Genomic DNA, 27414 nt, shown 5'->3' on the forward strand with positions numbered 1-27414 from the left:
GGAAGCAGCATAGGGTGGTAGTAGAAATCCTCAGATAGCTTCTTTCTTTAAATGTCTTTAGTCTTTTTTCTGACCTTGGAAAAGTGAGTATTTTTACTTCTGAAAATTGACACTTTTCTTCTAAGCTTTCCTTTTGGTCTAGAATTTGGTAGCCACAGACAGTGATTATTCCCTTGGCATTTTGCATTTTTGTGAAATATTTTTCTTTTGCCTATATTAAAAGGAATATATGGTCATTTAAATGTTTAAACAAAACACAAATGTAATACAGGGTAGTGTAGTGTGATGTTAAGAGCACAGACTGCCTGTGCTCACATACTGGTTCTATCACTTTCTAGTGGGGGTATGGCTCCTGCAGGCCTCGTTGGGTTGTGATGAGGCTTACGTGAGCAGATAGTTGGAAGGCACTTGGATTGGTCCCTGGCACATAGTACATGCTCTATGAGAGTTAGAAATCATCATCATTGGTACAGAGACGGTAACAGGCAGGTCCACTGTCAGTGATAAGAACCATGTTGGATGAGTACAGGCATACTTTGTTTTATTGTGCTTTGCTTTATTGCACTTTGCAGATGCTGCATGGAGGGCAGGACCCTCCACCAGCAAAAGGAGTACAATTTGCTGAAGGCTTAGATGATGCTTAGCATTTTTTAGCAATAAAGTATTTTTTAATTAAGGCATGTACTTTTTTTGGACATAATGCTATTGCACATTTAATAGACTACAGTATAGCTTAAACATAACTTTTATATGCACTGGGAAACCACAAAATATCTGTGACTCGCTTTATTGCCATATTCACTTTATTGAGGTTCTCAACTGAACCTGCAATATCTCTGAAATATGTGCCTCTTTGGAGCACTTTGGCAGCTCATAGGAGGAGGAACCTCGATCCAGACTTTGGGCTAAGAGGAAAGACTTCCTGGGGCAAGTGATACTACAGCTGAGGCCTTGAAGATGAGATATCTAGGAGAAGAATGGGCAAGAGTGTTCCAGCAGGTGCAGAACCTTAGAAGCAAGAGAGGAGTTGTGTATGGCTGCAGGGCGAGGTTGGAGAATGACTCTGAGCCATTTTAAGCATTTCAAGGCCTGTGGACTTTTTCCTAAGAGACTTTATCTTAGGAAATTGGATGTTCTGGAGTGTACTTCCCTTCTGGAGTGTACTTCCCTTCTTTCTCTTCCTGCTGGAATGTTTAGACCCCTGGAATTCACAGCTGTTTTTAATATCTCAAATCTTGAGAAACAGGCTGCTTTTAGTTTAGTCAGTGTTTTTGAGCAACTATTATGTGGAAAGTATATGTAGAATAAATAAAATGTGCTGCCTGCCTTCATCTTATGATGGAGCTAAAGCTCCAGCTGTCTTGTAAAATATTTTTCTTTTACCTATATTAAGAGGAATATATGGTCATTTAAATTTTTAAACAAAACACAAATGTAATACAGGGTAGTGTAGTGTGATATTAAGAGTACAGACTGGGGCCAGACTGCCTGTGTTCACATACTGGTTCTATCACTTTCTTGTGGGGGTATAGCTCCTGCAGGCCTCGTTGGGTTGTGATGAGGCTTACGTGAGCAAATAGTTGGAAAGCACTTGGATTGATCTGGGTCCCCTGACTTCTTTTTGCACCTACAGCCCAGGGGTGAGCCCATGCATTGCACAGAGCTTTCCCCAGCAGAACTTTAGCTTAACTAACTTTAGCTAAGACAGCCCTTGACACCTACTTCCAAACAGCTGACCTAAGCTTTTGAAAGTAGCAAGACAGAAGCAACTCTTCACATACAAGGGATTCTCAATAAGATTAATAGCTGGTTTTTTCTCCTCAGAAACCGTGGAGGCCAGAAGGCAGTGGGATGACATATTTAAAGTCCTGAATGAAGAAAAACCCAACCAAGAATTCTGTATTCTACAAAACTATCCTTCAAAAATGAAGGAAAAATTTAAGATATTTTCAGACAAACAAAAGCTGAGGGAATTTGTTACCAGTGGACCTGCCCTACAAGAACCACTAAAGGACGTCTCCTTCAAGCTGAAAGGGAAGGACACTAGACAGTAATTTGAAACAGTAAGAAAGAATAGAGAACACTAGTAGGGTTAACCAGTATTATTATACTTTTGGTTTGGTTTGTAACTTTTTTGTCTTTTGTGATTTAAAAGGCAACAAATGCATTAAACAATAATTTTAAATCTATGTTAGTGGGCATACAATCTATAAAGTGTAATCTGTGGCAATAACAATATAAAGGGGGAGAGACAAAGATGTATAGAAACCCAGTATACACTATTGAAAGTAAGTTCCTCAGACTGGATAATTTCATTTCTTATTTTCAAAATTGCTAATCCTTTCTTCTGCCTGCTCAAATCTGCTGTTGAACCCCTCTCTAACAACACTATTCAATCTAGGTTGTTATAAGATGTTAATAATAATTGCAATCCTCAAGGAAACCACTAAGAAAATGACTTTTAAAATATGCAGAAAAGGAAAGAAGAGAATCAAAGTGGCACACTACAAAAAATCAACCAAATACAGAAAAAGGCAGCAATGGGGGAACTGAAGTATAAAAATCTTGTAAGACATTCAAAAAACAAATAACTAAATGGCCTAAGTAAATCTTTCCTTATCAGTAATCACATAAATGTGAATGGATTAAACTCTCCTATTAAAAGACAGAGACTGGCAGATTAGATTTTAAAAAGACAGAATCCATCTATATGCTGTCTACAAGACACTTTAGATATACACTACACTTAGATGTAAGAAGACAAAGAGGTTAAAGTGAGAGGATGGAAAAAGATATTCCATGCCAAACAGTAACCAAAAGAGAGCTGGAGAGGCTATTTTATTATCAGACAACATTAAAAAGGTTATAAGAGGAGTGATGTCATCATCATGGTGGAGTGAGATGTTCCCTTTGTCTCTCCACGCTAAGATACAACCAAAAGGACATTCATTAACCAACAGAGGGTACTCATACAGCACACTAGGACATCTGAGAGACCCATGCAGCCGTAAGTCTGAAGGTGGGGGTACTGGATCCCCAGGAAGCAGTGGAAGGAGGTGAGCGGATCTTCTCCCCCTCCCCAGTGGCAGCAATCTAGGTCATGGATCCTCACACAGCAGCTGTTTGTGACTCTAAGAGGAGGCGAGGGAGCAGGCAGGCCACTGTGCAAACACTTTCACTTTCAGAGTTCCGTACTAGCCTGTGGAAATGCTCCACACTTAGGTGGCTCAGCCACCATGTGGGCACCCCTGCCAAGCCCAGCAGCCCAGGTGGGCTGCCAGTGAGTGCAGAGAGGGCTATGTGCACGACAAAAAGTGTCCCTCCCTCCCTCTCCACTGGCCTGGTGCATCAGCTTGGCCAGACAACCGGGTCAGCAGATCCATACCAGAGTAACTACATGTTTGATCTGTCAAGTAGCAGTGGCCAGCAGGCAAACGCAGAAGATCCCTATCAGCACAACTTCCAGTGGATGGCCACAATTTCCAGTTGTGGGTTCCAGTGGATGTGGGGGGTTCAGAAAAAACAGCTCCTGGGCCTCCCCCAACCCCAGCCATGGTGGCAGTGGAATCTGTGACTAGATACTACCACTATGTGCTGGCAAAGGTCTACCTCATCAAACACCATGAAGAAATACATTAACACTCCAGATCAGAAGGAAATTGACAAGTCTCCAGAAACCACTTCTGAAGTCACAGAAATTTACAATCTAAATGACAGAGAATTCAAAATAGTTATCATGAGGAAACTCAGCTAGGTATAAGAAAACTCAGTTCAATGAACTCAGGAATAAAATTAATGAGCAGAAGGAATTCTTCACAAAAGAGATTGAAACTCAAAAAAGAAAATACCAAACAGAAATGCTGGAGATGAAGAACACAATGAGTGAAATAAACAATCTAGAAACCTTTAAAAACAAAGCTGACAGTATGGAGGACAAAATTAGTAATTTAGAGGACAGAAATGTAGAAATGCTTCAGGTGTAGGTGAAGAGAGAACTGAGACTTTAAAAAAATGAAGAAATTCTCCAAGAAATATCTGACTCAATTAGGAAATGCAACATAAGGAATATAGATATTCAAGAGGGAGAAGAGAGAGAAAGGAGCAGAGAGTTTGTTCAGAGATAATTACTGAGAACTTCCCAAACCTGGGAAAGGAACTGGAATTACAAGTGAATGAAGCCAATAGGATTCCTAATTACAGCAAAACAAAAAGACCTTCTCCAAGGCGTGTATTAATAAAACTGGCAAAAGTCAGTGACAAAGAAAAAATATTAAAGACAGCAAGGTAGAAGAGAATAATTACAAAGGAATGCCTATCAGACTTTCAGCAGGTTTCTCAGCAGAAACCATAAAGCCTCGGAGAGAGTGGAATAATATATTCAAAAGACTGAAAGACAAAAACTTTCAGCCAAGAATGCTCTATCCAGCAAAACTATCCTTCAGATATGATGGAGAAATAAAAACTCTCCCAGATAAATAAAAGCTGAGGGAGTTCATCGTCATAACCCCCCCCACACACACACACAAGAAATGATCAAGAATGCCCTCATACCTGAAACAAAAAGGAAAGGATTTACAAAGCTTAGAGCAAGGAGATAAGTAGACAAAACTCAGAAAATTGCAGCTCTCTATCAGAACAGGTGAGCAAACACTTAATTATAACATTAAAGATAAAGGGAAGAAAAGCATCAAAAATAACTAAAACATTTCATTTTAATCACAAACTCAACGCAAAATGGAATAATTTGTAACAATAATAAAGGGAAGACAAAAAGCATGGAACCTGCTTAGGCTAGTGGAGATAAGAGGCTATCTGAAAATGGACTGTCTCATCTGCGAGATCTTTTATACAAACCTCATGGTAACCACTACACAAAAAGAACAGAGACACAAATGGTAAATAAAGAGAAAACTGAGAAAACCATCATGTAAAGTCACCAAACTGAAATGGCAGTCAGAAATACAAGGGAAGAGAAACAAGGGAAGTATAGAACAACCAGAAAACAAGAGATGAAATGGATGTATTAAGCCCTTATATATCAATAATCATTCTAAATGTAAATGGATTGAATTCTCCAATCAGAAGACACAGAGTGGCTGGATGGATTAAAAAACAAAACCAAACAATATGCTGCCTCCAGGAAACATCTCAGCTGTAAAGACAAACAGGCTCAGAGTGAAGGGATGGAAGACAATACTCCAAGGTAATGGCAAACAAAAGAAAGCAGGTGTTGCCATACTTATATCAGACAAAGCAGACTTCAAGATGAAAAAGACAAAGAGGGGCAGTATATAATAATAAAAAGGACATTCCACCAAGAGGACGTAACATTTATGAATATATATGTACCTAAAACAAGAGCACCAAAGTACACAAAGCAACTAGTAACAGACCTAAAGGGAGAAATTAACAGCAAAGCAATATTAGTAGGGGACCCTAACACCCCACTTACATCAACGGATAGATCATCCAGACAGAAAAACACAAGGAAATAGTGGAATTAAACAAAAAACTAGACCAGATGGACTTAAGAACATTCCATCCCAAACCAGCAGAACACACGTTCTTCTCAAGAACACGTGAAACATCCTCAAGGATAGACCATATGTTGGGAAACAAGGCAAGCCTCGATAAATTTAAGAAGATTGAAATTATATGAAGCATCTTTTCCAACCATAATGCTGTGAAACTAGAAATCAACTGCAAGAAAAGTGCTGAGAAAGTCATAAATATGTGGAGACTAAACAGCATGCTACTGAACAACCAATGGATCATTGAAGAAATCAAAGGAGATGTCAAAAAGTATCTGGAGACGAAAATGAAAATGCATCATACCAAATCTTATGGGATGCAGCAAAACCAGTTCTAAAAGGGAAATTCATAGCAGTACAGGCCCATCTCAACAAATAAGAAAAATCTCAAATAAGTAATCTTAAACTACACCTAACAGAACTAGAAAAAGAACAAACAAAGCCCAAAGTCAGCAGAAGGAGGGAAATAATAAATGAAATAGAAATTAAAAAAAAAAACAAAACGGTAGAAAGGATCAGTGAAACTAAGAGCTGGTTCTTTGAAAAGATAAACAAAATTGACAAGACCTTAACCAGACTCACTAAGTAAAAGAGAGAAGCTTCAAACAAATAAAATTAGAAATGAAAGAGGAGAAATTAATGGATACCACAGAAATACAAAGGATTATAACAGAATACTATGAAAAACTAAATGCCAACAAATTGGGTAACCTAGAAGAAATGGATAAGTTCTTAGGCTCATACATCCTCCCAAAACTGAATCAATAAGAAATAGAGAATCTGAATAGAGCAATCACAAGTAAAGAGATTGAAACAGTAATCAAAAACCTCCCAAAAAACAAAAGTTCAGGACCAGATGGCTTCTCTGGAGAATTCTACCAAACATTTAAAGAAGATTTAATACCTATCCTTCTCAAACTATTCCAAAAAATTGAAGAATATGGACCACTTCCTAACCCATTCTGTGAGGCCAACATCACCCTGATCCCAAAACCAGGCAAGGACAAGACAAAGAAGGGAAATTTCAGGCCAATATCGCTGATGAACATAGATGCAAAAATCTTCAACAAAACGTTGGCAAACTGAATATGGCACACATTAAAGGGTCATGCACCATGATCAAGTGGGATTTATACCAGGGACACAGGGATAGTTCAACATCCGCAAGTCAATGTGATATACCACGTTAACAAAATGAGGAATAAAAACCACATGATCATCTCAATAGATACAGAGAAAGCATTTGACAAGATTCAGCATCCCTATATGATAAAAACTCTCAATAAAATGGGTATAGAAGGAAAGTACCTCAACATAATAAAGGCCATATATGACAAACCCACAGCCAACATCATACTCAACAGGGAAAAACTGAAAGCCATTCCTCTGAGAACAGGAACAAGATAAGGGTGCCCACTCTCACCACTCTTATTCAACATAATACTGGAGGTTTTGGCCAGAGCAGTTAGGCAAGTGAAAGGAATAAAAGGAATCCAAATAGGGAGTGAAGAAGTGAAACTCACCCTCTTTGCAGATGACATGATTCTATATACAGAAAACCCTAAAGAATTCATCAGAAAACTCTTAGAAATAACAACTACAACAAAGTTGCAGGGTACAAAATCAACGTACAAAAATCAGTTGCATTTCTGTACTCCAATAACAAACTACCAGAAAGAGAACTCAAGAATAAATCTCATTTACACTTGCAACAAAAAGAATGAAATATCTAGGAATAAATTTAACCAAGATGGTGAAAGACCTATACACTGAAAACTATAAGACATTATTGAAAGAAATTGAAGATGACATGAAGAAATGGAAAGATAGTCTATGCACATGGATTGGAAGAAGAAACATAGTTAAAATGTGCATATTGCCTAAAGCAATCTACAGATCGAATGCAATCCCAATCAGGATCCCAATGACATTTGTCACAGGAATAGAACAAAGAATCTTAAAATTTATGTGGAACAACAAAAGACCCTGAATAGCTAAAGTAATCCTGAGAAAAAAGAACAAAGTTGGAGGCATCACAATCCCTGACTTCAAAACGTTCTGCAAAGCTATAGGAATCAAAACAACATGGTACTGGCACACAAAGAGACACACAGATCAATGGAAGAGAACTGAAAGCCCAGGAGTAAAACTACACACCTATGGACAGCTAATCTTTGACAAAGGAGGTAAGTACAATGGAGAAAGGAAAGTCTCTTCAATACAGGGTGTTGGGAAAACTGGACAGCCACATGCAAAAGAATGAAAGTAGACCATTATCTTTCACCACACACAAAAATTAACTCAAAATGGATCAAAGACTTGAAGGTAATATGTGAAACCATAAAGCTTCTAGAAGAAAATATGGGCAGTATACTCTTTGACATCGGTCTTAGAAACATCTTTTCAAATACCATGTCTACTCAGGCAGGGCAAACAACAGAAAAAATAAACAAATGGGACGACGTCAGACTAAAGAGCTTCTGCAAGGCAAAGGAAAACTTGAGCAAAATGAAAAGACAACCCACCAACTGGGAGAATATATTTGCAATTCATGTATCCAACAAGGGTTAATCTCTAAAATATATAAAGAACTCATATAACTCCACAGCAAAAAAACCCAACCTGATCAAAAAATGGGCAGAGGGGGGCCAGTCCCGTGGCATAGTGGTTAAATTTGTGCATTCTACTTTGGCGGCCTGGGGTTTGCAGGTTTTGGTCCCGGGTGCGGACTTACACACCACTCATCAAGCCATGCTGTGGCGGTGTCCCACATACAAAATAGAGAAGATTGGCACATATGTTAGCTCAGTGACAGTCTTCCTCAAGCAAAAAAGAGGAGACTTGAAAACAGATGTTAACTCAGGGCTAATCTTCCTCACCAAAGAAAAAAAAAAGTGCAGTGGATCTGAACAGATGTTTTTCTCTGACATTTTTCCAGAGAAGATATACAGATGGCAAACAGGCACATGAAAAGATGTTCATCATCACTGATCATTAGGGAAGTGCAAATCAAGACTACAATGAGATATCACCTAATCACCAAAAGAAAAAATAACAAATGTTGGAGAGGATCTGGAGAAAAGGGAACCCTCATACGCTGCTAGTGGGAATGCAAACTGGTGCAGCCACTATGGAAAACAGTAAGGAGCTTTCTCAAAAAATTAGAAATATCCTACAATCCACCTATCCCACTGCTGGGTATTTATCCAAAGAACTTGGAATCAACAATTCAAAAAGACTTATGCACCTTTATGTTCATTGCAACATTATTCATGATAGCCTAGATGTGGAAGCAACCCAAGTGCCCATCAACTGATGACTGGATAAAGATGATGTGGTGTATATACAGTTGAATACTCAGCCATAAAACAAGACAAAATCGTCCCATTTGCAACAACATGGATGGACCTTATGTTAAGTGAAATAAGCCAGACAGAGACAAATATTGCATGATTTCACTTGTATGTGGAAGATGAACAAACACATGGACAAAGAGAACAGGTTAGTGATTACCAGAGAGGAAGGGAGTGGGGAGGTGGGCAAAAAGGATAAAGGGGCTCATATATATGGTGACTGTTGGTGGTGAGCGCAATGTAGTCTATACAGAAACTGATATTACGTAACAGTGTACACCTGAAATGTCACAATGTTATATACCATTATGATCTTAATAAAATAATTTTTAAAAATGGGCAAAGGACTTGAATGGAAATTTATCCAAATAAGATATACAAATGCAAATCAAAACCACAATGAGATACCACTTTACACCTACTAGAATGACCTTAATAAAAAAAAACCCCAGAAATTAGTAAGTGTTGGTGAGGATATTGAGAGATTGAAACCCCTCATATATTTCTGGTGGCAGTGTAAAATGGTACAACCACTGTGGAAAACACTTTGGTGGTTCCTCAGCAAGTTAAACATAGAATTACCACATGATCCAGAAATTCTACTCTTAGGTACATACCCAAAATAATTAAAAACAGGTTGTTAAATAAAACCTTGTACAGGAACATTCATAACAACACTATCACAAAAGCAGAAGGTGTGGAAACATCCCAAATTTCCACGAACTGATGAGTGGATAAGCAAAATATAGTATATCCATATAGTGGAATATTATTCAGCCATTAAAAGGGAATGAAGTACTGATACATGCCACATCATGGATGAACCTTGAAAACATGCTAAGTAAAAGAAGCCAGTCACAAAAGGCCACATATTGTATGATTCCATTTGTATGAAATAGCCAGAATAGGCAAATTCATAGAGATGGAAAGCATATTTGTGAATTCAGGAACTGGGGGAGGGGTGAAGGGGAATGAATGACTGATTCTTGGGCAGGGGGTTTCCATTTAGGGTAATTAAAATGTTCTGGAAATAGATAATGGTGATGGTTGTAACCTAATGCCACTGAATTGTACACTTTAAAACGATAAATTTTATGTGTATTTTACAATAAAAAATAGAAAGAAAAAAGATTATAAGAGACAAAGAAGGACATTATATGTTGATAAATGCTTCAGTTCAGCAAGATATAACAGAAACATATACACGCCTAAAACCAGCCCAAAAATATATGAAGCAAAAATAGAATTGAAATGAGAAACAGAGAATTTTACAGTAAGAGTTGGAGGCTTCAGTACTCCGCTTTCAATAATGGATAGAACAACCAGACGAGGTCAATAAGGAAACGGAGGACTTGAGCAACACTGTAAACAAATGAGACCTAACAGATATATACGAAACAGTCCACCCAATAGCAGCAGAATACACGTGCTTCTCAAGTGAACATGGAACATTCTCCAGGCTAGACCATGTATTAGGCCACAAACAAGTCATAATAAATTTAAAAAGATTGAAAATTCATGCAGAGTATCATTTCCAGTCACAGTGGAATGAAACTAAAAATCAACAAGAGAAGGAAAACTGGAAAATTTAGATATATGGGTATTAAGCAATATGTTCTAAAACAACCAGTGGGTCAAAGGAGAAATCAGAAGTGAAATTAGAAAATACCTTGAGATGATGAAAACTAAAACACAATATGCCAAAATTTATGGGATGCAATGAAAGTAGTACTAAGAGGGAAATTTATAGCTGTAAAAAGGACTCAGGACTTGTATCTAGAATATATAAAGAACTATAAATCAATAAGAAAAAGTGAGTTGACCCAATTAAAAAACAATCAAAAGAGTTGAAGAGGTGCTTCACAAAAGGGGGTATATATCCAAATGGCCAGTAAGAATATGAAAGAGTTTTCGTCACTGTTTGCACATTAAAACCTCAGAGGGATACACTACCTCCTCTAAATGATTATACTTAATTGACTGATGGTATCAAGAGGTGGCAAGGACTTAGAGCAGTTGGAACTCCCATCACACTGCTGGTGGGAACATAAATTTGTACAACTACTTTGGAAAACTGGTATTATCTACAAAGCTAAACATGTATATCCTGTATCCCAGAAATTTCATTCTAGCCAACAGAAATGAGTGCTTATGGCAGCCAAAAGCCATATATGAAAATGATCATAATAGCTTTATTCTTAGTAGCTCAGACTTGAAACAGCCACATGTTCCTCTACAGTGGAATTGATAAGTGCACTGTAATATATTCATTCATTGGAATAGTACATATCCTTGGAAAAGAACGACCTACTGCTACCTGCTCCGCTATGGATGAATCTAACAGATGTAATTTAAGTGAAAACAGCCAATCACAAGAGTATACAAGTGGAACAGATGATCTCATTTATAAGCCATTCAAAAACGGGCAAAACTCATGTATCGTGATAGAAGTTCTAATAGTGGTTTGGGGGGAGCTCTTCACTGGGTTGGGGCACAAGGCTGCCTTCTGAGGTTCTAGAAATGTTCTATAGCTTGATCTTGGTAGTGGTTATACAGGTGTATGCATATGCAAAAATGCATTGCACCATATACCTAAGATTTGTGCATTGTACCATATGAAAGTTAATTCTCAATTAAAAAAAAGTGTTTTCGTATAGACCTGAAATAAAAAGTACATCCGTTGCCAACTTTCTGCATGGAAGGCCAAGGTTTTTCCTTTGTGTATGGTGGGCCATTGACTTCTGTTCGGCATAGTCTAGTGTAAACCACACCCTCAAAGTATTATACACAGTTTTCGTAGTCTGTCCCTTTAAATTGGAGCAATTGCTCAGCAATCTGAATTGGGATACTTCTGGATTTTTATAGTTTTTTCCCCCAGTTTTTTATTATTTTCTTACTTATGTCTAATTTGACAAGTTTTTTTTAGCACGTTGCCTTTATTACATTTCTAAAAGTACTCAACCAGTCTCTTTTATGAATTGGGCTTCCTTGTAAGCTTTCTATGACTAACAATGAATTTGAAAAATTCTCATCTAGGTGGCTTCAGAGTTTCCTTCTAGCTCTAAATTTTTATGATTTTGGTATTTTGTACATTTGTACAGTCCTAGTGGGGAGAATTCAGTGCAACTGCAGTGGTTCCCGTGTCGCTGTTATCAGTGCAGACTTTACCTCCTCTCATGTTCTATGTTTTCTCTCCTTTTTGTTCCTCCCAGCTACCCACTGCTGAAGCTCCCTTTGCCAGGAACAGGACCTGTGGAATTCACCACTCCTATGAAGGATTACGCGCCTCCGCCTGTGTCTTCTGACCACAAACCACGAGAACCTAATGAGCAGCCGGAGTGGGTAGGTGCTCACTGTGTTGCTGAGGAGAGTCCTGGGGGTTGGGTGGAGATTGGCTGAGGCGGGGGTTTTGTGAGTGAGAGTGAGGGTGGTCAACCTCTGATTGGTGCAGACATGTACTTGAACAGCTTTACAAAGGCACCAAAAATATTTTGTTATACATTTAATGAATAACCTGTTTTGAAAGGAAACATTAAGCGACACAGAAATGTGACTGACTTAGAAAAACTGGCTTCTGTGTTGTAGCTGTGGCCAGCTGAGTCTGGGTTCATCCACTGGGCTGCTCACACACCGTGCACAGGTGCTGGCAAGTGCCTTGGTAAACAGGCCGTCTCCTCCTTGCCCCAGGTGGTCATGAGAACCACTGAGCGTCCCTAGAGAATGTTTTTAGAGTCCTGACACTGTTTAATATTTGCAGCGTGCACCTAATTTTTTCAAATCTGTTAGGTCCTATTTTATCCTCACAGTCCAGTCAGGTAAAAAGTACAGGTTTGTTTTGTTTTAATCTCTTTTACGGTTAAGCTGGGGCGCAGAGTGATGAAGTGCCTGATGTTTAGTTTATGTGAGGTCAACACTGGAGCAGAACTCCAGGTCTTCTGACCCTAAGCCAACTGCTTCTTCTGTACCACGCTGTTCTCAGTTGACACTGTGAGCTGAGTGCTGATATAAACGAGGAAGAAACAGTCTCTTCAGTTGAGGGTCTCAGGTGCAGGACATAAGTCACCGGAGCTCTGCACTCACGTTTTGGAAATCTTACAGGCTTGATTAGCTTGGCTCTAAACCTTTTGCCTGCCAGGTAATGGATGAAATGTCCTTCCTTGACGTGTTGTGCTTTGGTCCCATGGATTGGTGCTGGACTCTTCACGTCTGTTCTTGAGGAGAAAAACCAAAGCTCAGGGAACAGAGCTCTTCCTCTCCCACTTTTTCTCTGACAGTGTTTGCACATTCCTTCCCGTTTGCTTTTGGGTAACGTAGTGGTCAGGTAACGTGTTATAAACTTGGCTGTACTGTTGCAGAAATAGCTAGTAGGTAAGGTTTGTGTTAAACTACACGTGGTGTCAATGGGAAGTACACAATCCAGGCTTCATGGGACTCCGTCCATCAAGGTCAGAGGGAGCATGGTCTAATACGGGCGGAAACCAGTTCTGTAACTTCATGTCCCAGCTTGACAATTGGCTTACTATGGGACCTTCTTAGTTCAAACCTTTTACCTTCATTAACCTCTTGATGCAGTTTTACCACCTAATGGTTCCTGGTCATAGCAAGGTAGTCTGTGTTTCTGGATGTTTTGTAACTACTAGAGTTCAGTGCACCTCATGGTGCAGAACAGATGTTTACTGATACTGCTGTTAGGGGGGTTTACTTGTTTGTGAACTCTTTAAACTTCCTTAGTGCCCTTCTTTGGTCTGGGATGATGTTGGTAAGTGGGTATACAAAATGATTTGAGGGCTCAGAAATGGGGATTGTCTGTTTTCTCTTTCTGATTGGAGTCCCCATCCTCTGAAGAATTGAGAAGGAGACCCAGGCCTTGGTGCTATAACCTGGTGCCATGCAGCTCACTGGTCAGTTATCTCACCTTCATTGACTGTCCGTGATGAAAATACAGGCCAGCAATACAGAAATTTTAAGGTCTGCTTTAGTTATGAGGGACAGAAAACTCAACTAGAGTAAGCAAAAAGGCAATTTTTCGGGTCATGTAACTTGAGGGGCAGGGCGGAATCAAACACAACATGGTTTAGGCCTCAAAAAGAGTTCATTTCAGCTCTGCGTCAGCTCCACTCTTGGTCCACCTAACAGTGGCTCCAGCAGCTTCAGCCCCATGTTCTTGCAACATCCAGTCCAGTGGAGGACGAGACGGTGCGCAATTGACTCTGAGTGGGGTTATCTGCCTGTCCCCATCCCAAATCCTATGGCCAAGGAGGGTGCTTTGTTGATTAGCTTCATCACCTATTTATCTTTCTCACCAGGCTGAGAAAGAGAGAGGATGATTTCCAAAGGAAAATAAGGAGGCCCTGGCACAGAATAGCATGCGCATGCATCTACTGCCCACATGAAGGAACCAAAGCGACCTTCATTCCTCCGTTCATTCCTTTATTTAACATGTTTATTGTGTGTCTGCGGTGTGTCGAGCAGGATAGCATAGAAGACACATAGAGCCTCACTGCCCCTGAGGGGATCCCAGTCTGGGTGGGAAGAGAAGACAGAGATGTCAGTTGAAATAAATACAATATATGTTAAAGGGACTCAGGGGCCAACTGAAAGAGCTCTCAATGGCCAATTCTGGAAAATAAAATATCTTTTGCAACAAAATGAATAAAATAGTATTGGATTATAACCCAAAGTGTAAAATAAATATCTGAGTCCATATGATTGAATAAATAAGTGGATGGGGGAGAATACAAAATCTGGGCAAAAAATTTTGAAATAATTTATGTAGGTACTCCGCCCTCAAGGAGGTGGAATGTAACTCCCCTTCCTTAAGTGTGGACTGTGCATAGTGACTTCCTTCCAAAGAGTACTGTAAGGAGAGGGGGAGAAACAGTCACTTTGCAGTGGAGAACCTTACAGGTACCTCCTCAGGTTGATAAAACATACCCATGTGTGAGACGATGAGAAGGGCACTTTACATTCTGTGGTCTTCCTCCCCAAAACCCATAACCCAAGTTTAATCATGAGAAAAACATCAACTGAATTACAGTTGAGGGACTTTCTACATAATACCTGACCAGTACTCCTCAAAACTGTCAAGATCATCAAAAACCAGAAAGTCTGAGAAACTGTCATAGCCAAGAGAAGCCTCAGGAGACATGACAACTGAATGTAGTGTATCCTGCATGGGATCTGGGGAGAGAAAAAGGACATTAGGTAAAAACTAAGAAAATCTGGTTTCCTTAGCAACAATTTCTCAAACTTTCCTTATTTTTGATGACCTTGACAGTTCTGAGCAGTACGGTCAGGTATTCTGTAGAGTGTCCCTCAAGTGCGATTTGTCTGTTTTTCTCTAGGTTAGACTAGGGTTATGGGTTTTTGGAAAGAAGATTACGGAGGTGAAGTGGCATTCTTTTCATATCCATCAACTTCCTAAATTAGTTTTTAAATTTCCATACGTTAAAGTTCAGTCTTTGTGTTGTGAAGTTCTTGGTACTGTCAGATTTTTTTTAAAGCCTTTTAATACATGTATGGAGAAATCTCATTGTGGTTTTAATTTGCATTTCCCAGATGACTAATGTCAAATGCATACTGTATTTGCATATCTTCCTTTATGAAATGTGTGTTTAAATGTTTGCCCATTTTGAATTGAAGTTTTATTTTTATTGAATTGTGATTCTCTGTGCTGGAGATGACTGTCTCTCTGTATAGTCCTCCTTCTCCCCCTTTGCTGAAATGCTCCCCCAGTGGGATCATGGCTACACCCTGCGGTTGGCCTTTATCTGTCCTCCAGAGAGGACGCTAATCAACTCTGTCAGGTCCTTGTGCTCTGAGCTAGGCCCGCCCTGTGTTAGAGTCACTGAGATCAGTGGCCTTGTGAGGCTAGGGGGGTCATTTCCCTCTGAGAAGAGGGAGGTGTTTACCAGAGGAAGAGAAGAGCAAAGCAGAAATGGTAGAGACTTTGCACTTCCCCGGTGTGTGACCTTGAGCAAGTTACTTAACACCTTTGTGCCTTCATGAAAGTTTCTGCTTTTATAAAATGGGGATGATAATTATATCTACATCGTGCGTTGTCATAGGATTAAGTGAAAGAATGCAAAAGTTTAGTGCAATGCCTGGTGCATCATTTGCATTCGACAAATGCGGATAGTTTGTGGCTGTCACCATTGTCATTGATTGGATCTGGCCAAAGCAGAAAGGAGGAGAACAAAGGTTCATGTGCTTGGACTGCCCTCTGGTGTGCCCCAGACCTGTGCTCCTTGTCTCTTACCTCTCGGCTCAGATGTCACTCTCTCCAGGAAGTCTTCCTCAGCTCTCTTGCAGATGTGTGCCCTGCTTCTCCTCTGTGCTCTGTATTTTGACCCAGTTGAAATCATATTTCATTCAGATTTGTTTACTTCAATGTTTTGCACATAATAGATGCTCAAGAAAGGTTTTTTGTTGAATAAGGAAACAGTACATTCTTATTTAGGAGACAGGGATTCTGAAGTGAGGCATTTTTCTTGGAACATGGTTGGTGATAAGGTAGGTAGGACCAAGTTGAATCGTGGGCTGTGGAGTTTAAACTTTAATTCTGTAGGTAGTGGGAAGCTATTCCCTTAGAGGCAATGACATGATGAAAGTGGTAGTAAGAAGATCAGTCTTATTGAACTTGGAGAAACTTAGAGACTGAGATGGCCATGTCTGGGAGCAGGGCGGGGGGATATCTTGTTCTGTCTAAATGGGAAGTAAAGATTGTGCTAAAACACAGAACAAAACAAAAACAAGCCTGAGGTCTTCTGCACTGGCCTGGATCCCATAGACCAGGTCCTCACAAAACCTGAATTTCACACAAAGCCCTGCTTGGCAGGTCCATCTTGGTGGCTGGGCTTCCAGGGCCAGCCTTGCAGTGTTTCTGGTGGCTATCTGAGCCTAGACACAGGGTTTCCAAGGATCCCTGGTCAGGGGCTTCATGCTGTGAATGGTTGTGGCCAGATACCCCAGGAGTCCCCAGGACCTCAGCTCCCCTCCTGTACTGCTTGTGCTGGGCCTTTCCATCCATGTCCTGTTGTCTGTGGGAACTCACATGGTTTACAACTGCCCAGGCAGGTTGGCTGTAGAGAACAAACAGGCTTGGGAATTTGGCAGCCCTGGGCTTTAATCCTGGCTCTCCTGCCTCTCAGCTGTGTGTCCTTGGACGTAATCCTTTTATCTCTCTGAGCCTTGGTTTTCTTATCTGTGTCCCCTAGCTCAGGGCCTCTCACAGGCTGCAGTCAAGGTGTTGGCCAAGGCTGCAGTCATCTCAAAGCCCAACTGGGGGAGAATCTGCTTCCGAGGTCACTGAGACGGCCGCTGGCAGCAGGTTCCTTGCAGGCTGTTGGACTCACTGGATAGTGGCTGAAAGTCCCCTCAATTTCTTGTCACATGAACCTTTAGCAGCTCGCGATATGGCTGACTTCATCAGAGTGGTGGCTCCAAAAATGAGGGGAATGGAGGAGGAGTCTTTTTTTCCTTCCAATTTTTTTTTGTGTGGTAAAATACATGCAACATAAAATTTACCATCTTACCTATTTTTAAGTGTACAGTTCAGTGGTATTAAGTACATTCACATTATTGTCCAACTGTTACCACCATCCATCTCCGTAACTCTTTTCATCTTGTAAAACAGAAACTCTATATCCATTGAATAACTCTTCATTCCTCCTCCCTCAGCCTCTGCTAACCACCATTATACTTTCTGTCTCTGAGTTTGGCTCCTTTAGGTACCTCAGTAAATGGAATCATACAGTATTTGTTTTTTTGTGACTGGCTTATTTCAATTAGTATAATGTTCTCAAAGGTCATAGTCTTTTGTAACCTAATCTCAGAAATGACGTCACTTCTGCTCTTTGTCAAAAGCAAGTTACTAGGTCCAGCCCACTCTCAAGGGGGTTATATGTGGGCATGAGCACCAGGAGGTGGGGATTATTTGGCCATGTTAGAAGGCTGCCTACCACGGCCTCCCTGTAATGAGGAGTGTTCCCTTTGTGCCCTGGGGCATCTGGACTCCACTGGGCCCTGTACTTCCTGAGTTACCTGCTTTGGATACCACATGTCGTCTCTGTTTCCATGTCTGTTTCTCACTTGAATACCAAATAGAGATTATGATAGGGCCCAGCACAGTGAGTGGTGGGCTCTGCCCACATCCCCAGGTACCATTTTAGTGTCTACCTGCCTACTTTCCAGCCACCAGCATCTTCATCTTATTTGTCAAAGGATCTCTGGTATAGAAGGGCTGAAGTGCTGGAGAATTTACGCCTTCTAAGAGCAGCCCTCAACCAGTAACTGCACGAGTTGGTATGTAGTACCTCAGCTCTATAATCCCTTAGGTGGGATAACTCAGCTCAATCCAGTTATCCACAGAGGTCACATGCTCAGTAACACACCCTTGTTGGCTGTCTTCCCTTCTTTGCTCCTGTCCCTATTCCCCCCACTGAGTTTCCTTCACATCCCAAAGAAACTACTTGTCTTAGGGTCTGCTATTGGGGAAACTCAAACTAAGATAGTGATGACAAGAGTTAGCCCAATGCCTGTTGAATAAACCACCACAAGAGAATTTTGATGCCCAGAAGAGGGAGGTTGAGGCATTGTATGATGCCCATACATTGGATGATGAGTTTGGTAGAATCATATTAAATGACTAGACCAAGATCTTGAAAGAGTTAGAAAGATGTGGAATAGCTGCTTGGAAAGTTCATTTGGAAGTCAGTGAGAATGAATCAAGAGCCGGCCAGCAGAGGGAGGCCCAGCTAAGGCTGGAGAGCACAACTGTACAGTAGGCTCATTTCTCCATGGTTTTTGTCTGGTAAGGCTTACCAGCCAAGGTATGAAAACAAATGAGCAGTGGATTTTGCCCAGGATTGGTGGAAGGTCAGAGGAGAAAGAGATGTCTTGGGTGAAGGGGTTACATATTCCTATGAAAATATGATGAAAGCTGTGGATCTTCTTCCCTAAAAATGATGATGGTAATAATAAAATATTTACTTCCAAGCAGAAATTTGAATAAATTTGGGGAGCAGCATGCTCATAGAGCTCCTGAAGCCAGCCATCCCTAGAGCCCAGGAAGAGACCTCTGGGTCTGAAGTATGTTAATTAGTACTTTGTTGAAATGGTGGCCCGCACGGTCCTGGCTGGGGAGAAGGTGCCAGGGTGGGAAGGGGGCCAGAGATGGACTGGAGGGCCAAGGAGTTGTCCTACCTGGAAACTGACTAAGGGTTCATTTGGACAGGCTCAGTGGGCCTGAGGTGGGGGGTCTGAGAAGGGCAGTGGGCAGAGGAGGTGGTATATGCAGAATCACAGTCTTGTGCCAAATGAGAACAAGCCCAGGGCTGGAGGCTCCATGGAGCTATGCTGCCTCTATGTGATGTGCGATGTCCTTCACAGGGCTTTAGGATGATTGCCCTGGGAATGGTTCATTGTAGAGCAGTTGGTCTCTGGATGACTCCTCCCCCACTCAGGCCTGTGTGATGTGTTGAGTCGATGAAGTGCTGTTCAGATCAGAGTCTGTGGTAGACAGCTCTCTCCAGGTACCTCTCTGCCTCCTGGCAGCTTCCAGTGGGCTGAGCCTGGTGCAGAAGACAAAGTGGGTGAGGCCTTCTGTCCCCAGAGCCTTCGCTAAGAGATGGCTTTATAAACGGAAACGTCACAAAGGCTCAGATTGTTGCTCTGGGTTGTTCCTTTGTGCCCAGGGGCCCAGGACGCCCTACCTTGCTGTGTGTGTTCAGCGTCTTGATGCTTGCTTGTGTGATAACCTGGAGTACTGCCTCACTGAGTGGCTAAAAGGCCTTCCTTTCCTCTGTGCACCTGCTCTTTGGAGTTCCTGATCACGGAACAGGCATGGAGACAGCCCCCCATCCCTCAGCCAGGCCCAGCTTCCTCCAGTCTGCACTTCACAGCATGTCACGGCTCTGGGCAGCCTTTCCCTGTCTCTAGTTGGATGATACTATGACTCCTGAGTAGTCTTCCAGAGCACTGCTTTTGTCGGGTCTCCCCTCCATCTCGGAGATGCTCAGGGCTTTTCTTTGCCAGCTGATGGAAATCCAGACAGCTCAGTCAGGCATCATCCTAGCCACCTCTCATTTTAGCTGTTATTTCTGACAGGCCTGCTTTGTGCTGTTCAGGCTGGCTGTGCTCTCAGTGTCTGTTGCTCCTCAGATGCCCTCCCTGCCCGTCTCTCACCAATTCTTCCCTACCTCATGGCACCACTCAGCTCCTCTGCTGACCCTAACCCTGCCATAGCTAATCTAGTACCTTGTTTGGGGGCTGCTCCCTGACATCCGCATCCATCACTGGGAGTTACTGTTCACCTGTTACACGTATGAACATTTAGTCACTTAAGGGCCTGTTTTTAGCTCTTTAAGGGCAGATGGCAGGTTCTAGTGAGAAAAGTGTGTGATGTTCAGTAGGAGACCTGGGTTTGAATCCTCACACCACTCTGCTCAAGTCAGGAAACCCTAGGCAATCACCTTGCTTCTCCTAGGACTGTCATAGCAGTCAATGAAGTGATGTGCCACAACTGTTTATTGCTAATATTTCCACTAATACTTAATCTCTGCACATGCCATTTATATACATATGTGTGTATATGTCAGTGTGTGTATGCATCTTCTTGATGCTGCAGGTTCGTTATCCCCCTTTCACGATTAGAACATTGGAATCTAGAGAAATCAGAAACATTTCCTTGGCCATATTGGAGAGTTGGGATTTAAAACTGGGTCTTTTGTTCTTCCAAAACCGCTGACCTGCAAGTGGCAAAACCAGGATCAGTAAGACAGGCTACACCCTTTTGGGAGCTTATGGTCTATTGCAAGGTCGGCATACATTTTCCATAACGGGCTGGATGGTAAATGTTTAAGGCATTGTGGGTCACATGGTCTTTCATGAACACTCACTTCTGCTGCTGCTGTGTGAAAGTAGCCATGGGCAGTACAGAATGGAGTGGGCATGACTGTATTCCAGTGGAACGTTATTTAGAATAATAGGTCTCAGGCTCGATTTGGCTTGTGGACCATAGTTGGCTGACCTCTGCTCTGTTGGGAAACCACTTCCTAAGTGGTTCATAAATGGTAAAAAGCCCATTTATGGAACACCATTTGTAGACATCTTCATTTTTGAAGGCCTGTCTCTGTGGCCCCCTCAGTGCTTTGCCCATCGTAGATGCTCAGTAAATTCTTACTGAATGTGGACCCATGTTTCTCTCTCCTGTGCTGAGCTGACCTTTCTACCCTCCCCCATTTCTTCTGCAGTATGTGGGTGCCCCGGTGGCTTATATCCAGCAGATATTTGTGAAGTCTTCAGTGTCTCCTTGGCATAAGAACCTCCTGGCAGTAGATGTGTTCCGCTCACCTTTGTCCCGGGCATTCCAGCTGGTGGAGGAGATCCGGAACCATGTGCTCAGAGAAAGGTATTCCTCTCAGGGGCTCCAGCCTCCCTGAATCCTGTTCTGTACTGAAGGGAGGGTACAGTTCTCAGTGTAACTCCATTGAGCCAGCCAGCTCTGCAGAAATTGAGCAAGTGAGAAGGATGATGGGTGAGCCAGCTTTGCATTTCCCAGCATCCTTTTGTGTCTGCTGCAGCTGCGTTCCCTGTTGACCTCTGCAGATGGCTCAGATAGAGCCCTGAGCTTTGTCCTCAGATCTCAGACAGAGTAGGTATCCACTGGGCTGACCCTGTGATGAGCTGACTGAGAACTGGTTGACGTGCCTCAGATGGCTTACTGCCTAGGGGTTATAAGATGTGAATGTATTGGTGTTGGCTGTGCTGACGAGAAGCATGCTCTACCTGGGGATATGCTTCTGAAGCCCCAAGCCAAGTGGTCTCCCCATCCCACTAGTAGACCTTGAGCATGCTGGCTTCATAGGCTGCTCACCCCCTGGGTTTTAGTTAGCCTAAGGTATTTTGACAGGCATTTTGGTGAATGAAATGAAGCCCCTAGTTTTTATCCTATCCCCTCTGCCTACTGAATTAGCCAAGGTGTTTTAATAGGTGGGGCTGTGCATACTCCCAGAACTTGCTTCTCTCAGAGATGACTGGCATTAGGCTCTGGATGTGCTTTGGAGATCAGATAGCCACATGGTTTGGTTGTTGACCATCTGGAAGAACTTTCCCCTGCTGCCCTAATCCTCAAGCTCTTTGAGATACCAGGCATCTGGGAACCTGATGACAGAGGGTACCCTGTAAGTACAGTGGGCCTTCCCTGGGCTGGCAGACACAGTGGGTGCCTCATCCTGTCTCCTACACAGCTCTGGGACCAGGAGCCTGGAGGACGTGTGCCTGCAAGTGACCGACCTGCTGCCAGGCCTTAGGAAGCTCCGGAACCTACTCCCTGAGCATGGATGCCTGCTGCTATCCCCTGGGAACTTCTGGCAGAATGACCGGGAACGCTTCCATGCTGATCCTGACATCATCAGGACCATCCATCAGCACGAGCCGAAAACCCTGCAGACCTCAGCCACGCTCAAAGGTACCCCCAGGACGGGTTCCTTGAAGACCCGTGAGATGCGTCAGTTGCCGTGTCCTCTTTGATGGGTGCTTTGGCAGATCAGGGGTTACCCCTTGTTTCCAGGGGTAGAGGTGGGGATGGGTTCTTGGTGGCTCTACAGTGGCTGCCGTTCTTTTGTCAGTACCTGCTGATTTCTGTCTGCAGACTTGCTGTTTGGTGTTCCTGGGAAGTACAGCGGGGTGAGCCTCTATACTAGGAAGAGGATGGTCTCATACACCATTACCCTGGTCTTCCAGCGCTACCATGCCAAGTAAGGCCTTCAGCTCTTGGGGCTCCTCCTGACTGGGCTGTGGAATGACTTGGGACTTTGAGTGGTCCCTGTTCTGGTTGGAGTGTCCAGATTGTCCCCTGGGAAGTTTTCAGTCCTCGTCTTTATACCCCTTGGAATGAAGGATGCTATCTGTTCAGATTTGCTTGAGGATGACCTGATAGCTAGTTAAGAATAAGGGACTAAGGCAGGGCTGGCAAATTCAGTGCCTTGGTGCCTCCACTGGTCTCTGTTGAGCCTATGGCAGGGGTCCCCAGCTGGCTACTGCTGAGGCCCCGGTGGCCTCAGAGTCTTTCCCAACAGAGTGCTGTAGGCAGCTCCCCAGCAAGAGTGAGGGCACTTGAGATGCCTCCAGTTGGCTTTCCTGGGCCTTTGGCAGTCGGAGTGGTGTGATAGGTCGGGAAAGGGGTGCTGAGGAAGGAGCAGGGGGAGCTCCTGAGACAATTTGGCCAACTTTATAATTCTTCCAACACCCCTGGAAACTGCAGGGAAGCTTAGACACCACGGAGAGGCTCCCTCTGACACAGGGGGAGGAGGGAATCCCTGATGGGCCCTCCTTCCAAGGATTATCTTTGTCCTCTGGACCATGAGGAACAGTCCATCCTGAGCATGGTGCTCATGGCCTGCTCCATGACCAGGTTCCTGAGCAGCCTGCGGACCCGCCTGATGCTCCTGCACCCCAGCCCCAACTGCAGCCTTCGGGCAGAGAGCCTGGTCCACGTGCACTTCAAGGAGGAAATTGGAATTGCTGAGCTCATCCCCCTTGTGACCACCTACATCATCTTGTTTGCCTACATCTACTTCTCCACGCGTAAGTCCATGGCAAAGAGTCTGGGGGCTTTCTGCAAGCTAAATGGGCATTTCCAGATCAGCCACTTTCCTGCCTCTGGAGGTGGCTTGGGCAGAGATGTAGAACATGCCTGGTGGTCACAAAAGCCAGGGCTTCATCCCCCAGCAGAGTCTCAGGGGCTTGGATGGGTCCACGGCTCCTCTCGCTTCTCAAAGAAAGATCCTTCCTGGGTTAGGATTCCCAAAAGTCACACTATGCCCCTGGGACTGGGAAGTGTACATGGCCATCCTTTTCTTTGGTTAAACCAGGGTCCTTCCCTTCCTCGATTGTCAGGGCACACTCTCCTCCTAGGAGCTCAGTTAAGAAGGGTCTGTATGCCAGGGTCTGGGGGAGATGCTGCCCTGATGTGTCCTCTCTGCCCTCCAGGCAAGATCGACATGGTCAAGTCCAAGTGGGGGCTGGCTCTGGCTGCCGTGGTCACCGTGCTCAGCTCACTGCTCATGTCTGTGGGGCTCTGCACACTCTTTGGCCTGACGCCCACCCTCAATGGCGGGTAGGTCCCCAACAGGCTCCACTGGGCCACAGGGTGGGCCCTCAGGCCAGAGAGCCTTTCATCTCTGCGCCTACCCTGGACTGGACACTTGCTGTTACCTCATATCTTCACATTGTTATTTTGACATTTAAGAGGTACATTTTTTTTCCTCTTTAGTTTACCTGGTTTGTACATGTATATGTATAGTATATTCATACGTATATATGTATAGTATATTTATATGTATGTATAATATACATTTGTGTGTATATGTGTGTTTATATATAGGGTATGTACTTATGTGTGTATAAGTGTGTGTTTATGTATATATATATGGGGCTTATGTATATAAGTATATTGCTTACATGTGTATAGGTAAGTATGTATATGGTTGTGTTTATGTGTTATATATACACATGCATACTGCTCCTTGATGGCTTAAGCTACAAATGGGTGTGAGATAGAAGGTACATTTCTTTTTTCACTATTAAAATATTTAAATGCCTAATAGATCATTTTAGAGTAAGCTTTTTAAAAGATACAAGCACACTCTGATTTGTCACTTCTCCATTGATGTTTGCTTTCTCTTGCCATTTCTCTCTGAATCTTGGGCTGGAAGCCCTTTCCTGGATTTGTCCTCAGGCCTTGGTCTCCTTGACTTTGACTAGGCCCCACCTGTCTGTCCATTAGTGGTTACTAGCCGATTGGCCTGTGCCCTACCTTGGATTGTCAGGCTGGTTGCAGGAACAGCAGTTTTGTGTTTTCTCTTACTTTCATTGCTCATAGAACACCTGCTGCTTCTCCTGAACCTCGCAGTGCTAAACACCCCTCCCCCCGTAGCCGTCTGCTGTGCCCATCTCCGAGCCCTCATTTGCACTGCTCCACAGCGGAGATCCTGGTGAGGTGTCCTTGGCTGGCGTTCCTTGTGCATAGACTTATCTCATAGTCTGTTTACTAGTAGTGTGAGCCTGTGGTCTTGGGTAGCTAGTAGAGTTTTCTTTAGGAACAGTTCTTCAAACACATCTTTTCCAGAGGCGAGTACTGCTTTAGCTCATCTCATCCCCCTTCTGTTTAGTCCTGATGGCTTGGCCTGGAGTGCTGCTGAAGGGTCTTGGCCATGGTCGTTTCCTCTGGCCGGCAGAGTCTGTTGTGCGAAGGGCAGGGAGAGGTGTGCTCTTGCAGCTGGGTGGCAGGGGGGCCTCCTCTGGTCCTCCCTCCACTGTGCTGGATAGATGGAGATGGGGACGGTTGCTGGCCACTTGGCAAGGCTTTGAAGCCTCTCTGCAAGCTGAGAGCTACTGTAGACAGAGGCCCTGTTGGGTGTGAGTGGGGAGGGTGGGGATTCTGCCCTGTGCTTGTGGGAGTCGCTCAGCAGCCTCCACTACAGGCTGCAAACCCCACAGCCTCTCCAGGGCCCAGACCTGTTGAGAACCAGCTGTGTGTTGGGGGCCCTCAGTGCCGTCCTCACCCTCTCCCTCTCTTCCCCAGCGAAATTTTCCCCTACCTTGTGGTGGTTATTGGGTTAGAGAACGTGTTGGTGCTCACCAAGTCCGTGGTCTCAACCCCAGTGGACCTCGAGGTGAAGCTGCGCATCGCCCAAGGTAATATAGTGGGGAGTCAGGAGGATGGGGCGGGGGAGGGGCCCGTTTTATGCTTCCTCCTGCTGAGGAAACAGGGACCCCCAGCATAATATGGCCTCCATTGCTCTGGCCTCTCACATAATATGGAGTGGGCCACCAGGCCCTAGCAGCTTGTTAGCACATGCCCCGAGGAACCATGGAGTCACTGGACTATACTTTGTCCTGGTTCATGTGTCAGTAAGAAAGCAAACCGGACTCTGCTATGGGGCTTGGTGTTTGGTGGCCCTTCATCCAGGCTGGCACCTGGTGTTTTCTCTTTTTGCCTCACTCCACCACACTAGGCCCAGGCCCATGGGGCTGGTCACTTCAGAGATGCTACCTCCACAGCTACCAGAAAAGCCCCTGTGGCCTCAGTGGCAGGAGCTGGGGAGCTGGGGTTCTGGGGAAAGTGAGAACAAAGAGCCTAGGCCTGGAGGTCTGAACTCTTGTGCCTCTTCCACCTAACCCCATTATCTGTGGGAAAGGAGCTGGAGACAGGCTGTTCATTCATTTGGCGAACCTTTGTGAGCTTCTGTGAGAGGCCGGGCCCTGTGCTAGATGTGGAGTTCTGAGGAGATGAGGGGAAATGGCCCCTACCCCCTGGGTGCTCAGAGCCTTACGCATGCGACCATGTGATAGCATGAGGCCCAGGGACTTGCCGTGGGGAGGGGCTTGTGGAAGAACACAGCTAGCTCTTCCGTCCCCAGAGCCCTTCTGCCACGTGGCAGGTAGACACACTCATGCTGTCCCTGTGCAGACGAGACAAGGACAGCATGTGAGGCTGGATGTGCCAGAGTGGGTAACAGTTGGCTTTCGTCTTGGGTTTGCTCATCTCAGCATCTGCTTCTCCCTTCCTTTGATGGTTATAGCTCTCCCCTGTACCCTCCAAGACCCCTCTTACCTGCAGCAGCTGTGCAGTGATGGCAGCACCTTGGAACCCAGGCATTGGCAGTCCTGAGGATTGGGCACTTTTGTAGAATAGTTGCCTCAGAAGGCTGGGCACCCTCCCCGTGCCTCCATCCTCTGAGGACCACGAGGTTGTGTGCAGACAAAGGTTATGTATTGGCCCAATGGTCCTCTTGTTGTCCTCTGCAGGCCTAAGCAGTGAGAGCTGGTCCATCATGAAGAACATGGCCACAGAGCTGGGCATTATTCTCATTGGCTACTTCACCCTAGTGCCCGCTATCCAGGTAAGGCCCCAAGGCCTGCCACTTGGGTGAGCGTGGAACCACCTGCTGGGTTCCCCAGCTGTGCAGCCATGCACAGGGTGCACCCCTCTCAATGCAGACTCCCTTGTCTATGAGACGGGACCTCTTTGCTGCCAAGATGGTTGTTAACATGCATAAGGTGTTCCTGGCATGCCTGGTTGAGCAGAAATACTTAGTAAGCCCTGGCTGGGTTATGGGATTGAGCTCCCAGCCCATCAGGCTCTGCCTTTGACCTTGTCCTCTTATGCTCTCTCATTCAGCCAAGTGGCAGGAGGGGGCTTGGTGGGCTCAGTGGAGGCTGGTGGCTGGCTGTGCAGTTGCAGTCAGACCTAGTTTCCTGTTTCTCAGGCAGAAACACTGTGGGGCCCCTGAACTGGTCCTGTCTTTCCTGGCACTAGTCCTGACCCACAGCTGCAGCTTCCAGACACATGGCTTCCCTGTAGGAGGGCCACTCCCCATTGCCCAGAGTGGCCCCTGTTCTTGCAGAGTGCCCTCACTCAACTGTGAGCAGAGGTGGAGGTGGAGTTGGAAGCCCAGACTGTTGCTGACCATTCTGGAAGGAGCTGCTCGAAGGGGGTGATGCATCATCTCCTCCTTCCTCCTCTC

At 44.1% G+C, this 27414-nt stretch overlaps 1 protein-coding gene across 14 annotated transcripts in view; it reads left to right on the forward strand.

The window, feature by feature from the left end:
* The window catches only part of SCAP (SREBF chaperone), an 83021-nt gene that overhangs the window by 47351 nt on the left and 8256 nt on the right, over positions 1-27414 (forward strand). For 10 of the 14 annotated variants that reach the window (XM_023620527.2, XM_023620528.2, XM_070237790.1 and 7 more), the window contains 8 exons: positions 12097-12226; positions 21136-21293; positions 22132-22352; positions 22536-22641; positions 23298-23470; positions 23876-24002; positions 25470-25582; positions 26696-26790. In XM_023620527.2, the coding sequence (XP_023476295.1) occupies positions 12097-12226; positions 21136-21293; positions 22132-22352; positions 22536-22641; positions 23298-23470; positions 23876-24002; positions 25470-25582; positions 26696-26790 (1123 nt within the window). Of the gene's footprint in view, positions 1-1824; positions 2064-12096; positions 12227-21135; positions 21294-22131; positions 22353-22535; positions 22642-23297; positions 23471-23875; positions 24003-25469; positions 25583-26695; positions 26791-27414 lie in introns of all 14 variants that reach the window. The other 4 variants (XM_023620529.2, XM_070237794.1, XM_070237795.1 and 1 more) reach the window with 1 other exon arrangement.

The sequence above is a fragment of the Equus caballus genome, chromosome 16 (genome assembly GCF_041296265.1).
Source record: "Equus caballus isolate H_3958 breed thoroughbred chromosome 16, TB-T2T, whole genome shotgun sequence".
Classification (NCBI taxonomy): Eukaryota; Metazoa; Chordata; class Mammalia; order Perissodactyla; family Equidae; genus Equus; species Equus caballus.